At 36.3% G+C, this 1,594-nt stretch overlaps 1 protein-coding gene across 1 annotated transcript in view; it reads right to left on the reverse strand.

Moving 5' to 3' along the window:
- Positions 1-786: 786 nt before the first annotated feature.
- The window catches only part of FHAD1 (forkhead associated phosphopeptide binding domain 1), a gene marked incomplete at its 5' end in the record, with an annotated part of 2,130,934 nt that continues 2,130,126 nt past the window's right edge, over positions 787-1,594 (reverse strand). Inside the window, one exon of the mRNA XM_044060429.1 lies at positions 787-1,424. Within this exon, the coding sequence (XP_043916364.1) occupies positions 1,392-1,424 (33 nt within the window). The remainder of the gene's footprint in view (positions 1,425-1,594) is intronic.

Raw genomic sequence — 1,594 nt, forward strand, 5'->3', positions numbered from 1 at the left:
TCCAATCCTGTCATGGACTGTCAGTCCTTGAATCAACAATATGAAAAACAAGGGGGAAATTAGAGAGCTTTATTTCAATAATATAGCATACAGTTTTCCCTTGCTTCTCATAGACACTTTTATGAATATTTGTCACTTACCATGCACACTGGTGCAGAAAGACAAAATGCTAATTTGTAACACCCATTCCTGAATCCAAGGAGAAGACTACAGACTCAATGTTATCCATTAACTACTATTGTGGTTTCAGGCATTGTAATAAACACTGATTGAAACAACCCTAACTTGTATATTTATGTATTCCTGTGTATTGTGTAGGATCTCCTGTTAATAATAAAAAATATATCTATTTTCATATAACAGAAACACTTTTGGATGAAACAAACTGCTGTTGATTCACATCATTTAAAATCCAAATTGCTGATACAGGAGCACTGTGCTATAGAGGGGGTCTAATATGTCTCAACATACTCATTTTAGCAAATGAAATAGATGCCTCTGGAATGGACCATTTTGAAAATCCTGGCATTAGCATTCTTTGATAAGTGATGCAAGAACTTAAAGCTGAAGATTGCAGCATATCATGAACACCATATTGTACTTGCAGCTTGTTAGGGGGCAGAAGCTACCATGCAAGCTGCACACAGCCTGCTGAACCCCTGCTCTGGCCATTCTCTCCTTTTTGCTGTGTTGTTTCATAAATCAAGCATAGCAGCATCCAGCTATATAAACTAGTCTGAAAGATGATTTAAATCCTTCATGAAAATGTACAACAAAAACAAAACATTCCTCAGCTACGCTTTATTTTCATTGCTATAATTTTGTTAGAAGCCCTTTAATAAAAATGCAGAATTACAAATTAACAGATGCCTTTTATTGCTAGACATACAGTGCAAAGTATTTGTGTGTGACACATGCATACGTGTCTATACATGTGTTCATGAGTGTGTGCACATGCACTCATGTGAAAATGTGTACATACTGATGACTCTATCAGTCTTTTATATTTTTACTTAGTAATTTAAAAGAAAACAGACCACAGTTTTTGGCAAGTGCCAAAGGAATCATTTTCTGAAGCAGTACTTAATGATACAAAATGAGGAGGAGATTTTGCTGATCAGTATCATTATTAAAAGAACATCACAGGGTCCAGCATCCTGGTATATAATAAGCCTTTATGAATGGGTTGCTGCCTCTGTGTAAAGTAGATGTGTGCTACACCAAACTGCTGGAAACAGAAGATGTATAAGAGATGCCTGGTCTCTTCCGCTGCAGGAGGTTAGCATAACATGACAATCTAAGATAAGTCTTGTTATATGCCCAGTGCAATAATACAGTAGTGGGCATCTGGGATACAGGCAGCATGTAAATGATAAAATGTTACATTCTTCTTATTCCTCCAAGTACTTCTTTTGATTTTGGCCCTGCAGAAATAAAGAAAAATTACCGGTGAGGTAATTTAACAACATGTACCACTTTCTGGGAAACCAAGTTTTGCCTTCTTTTAATTTAAGTGCTATTTCTAATAATGTGCTCCTTGAGGAGTTAACCAACCAGAATACTGTGCTTAGAAAACGGGCTATCACTGTAGTTA

The sequence above is a fragment of the Protopterus annectens genome, chromosome 2.part0 (genome assembly GCF_019279795.1).
Source record: "Protopterus annectens isolate FY-2018-M chromosome 2.part0, PAN1.0, whole genome shotgun sequence".
Taxonomy (NCBI): Eukaryota; Metazoa; Chordata; order Ceratodontiformes; family Protopteridae; genus Protopterus; species Protopterus annectens.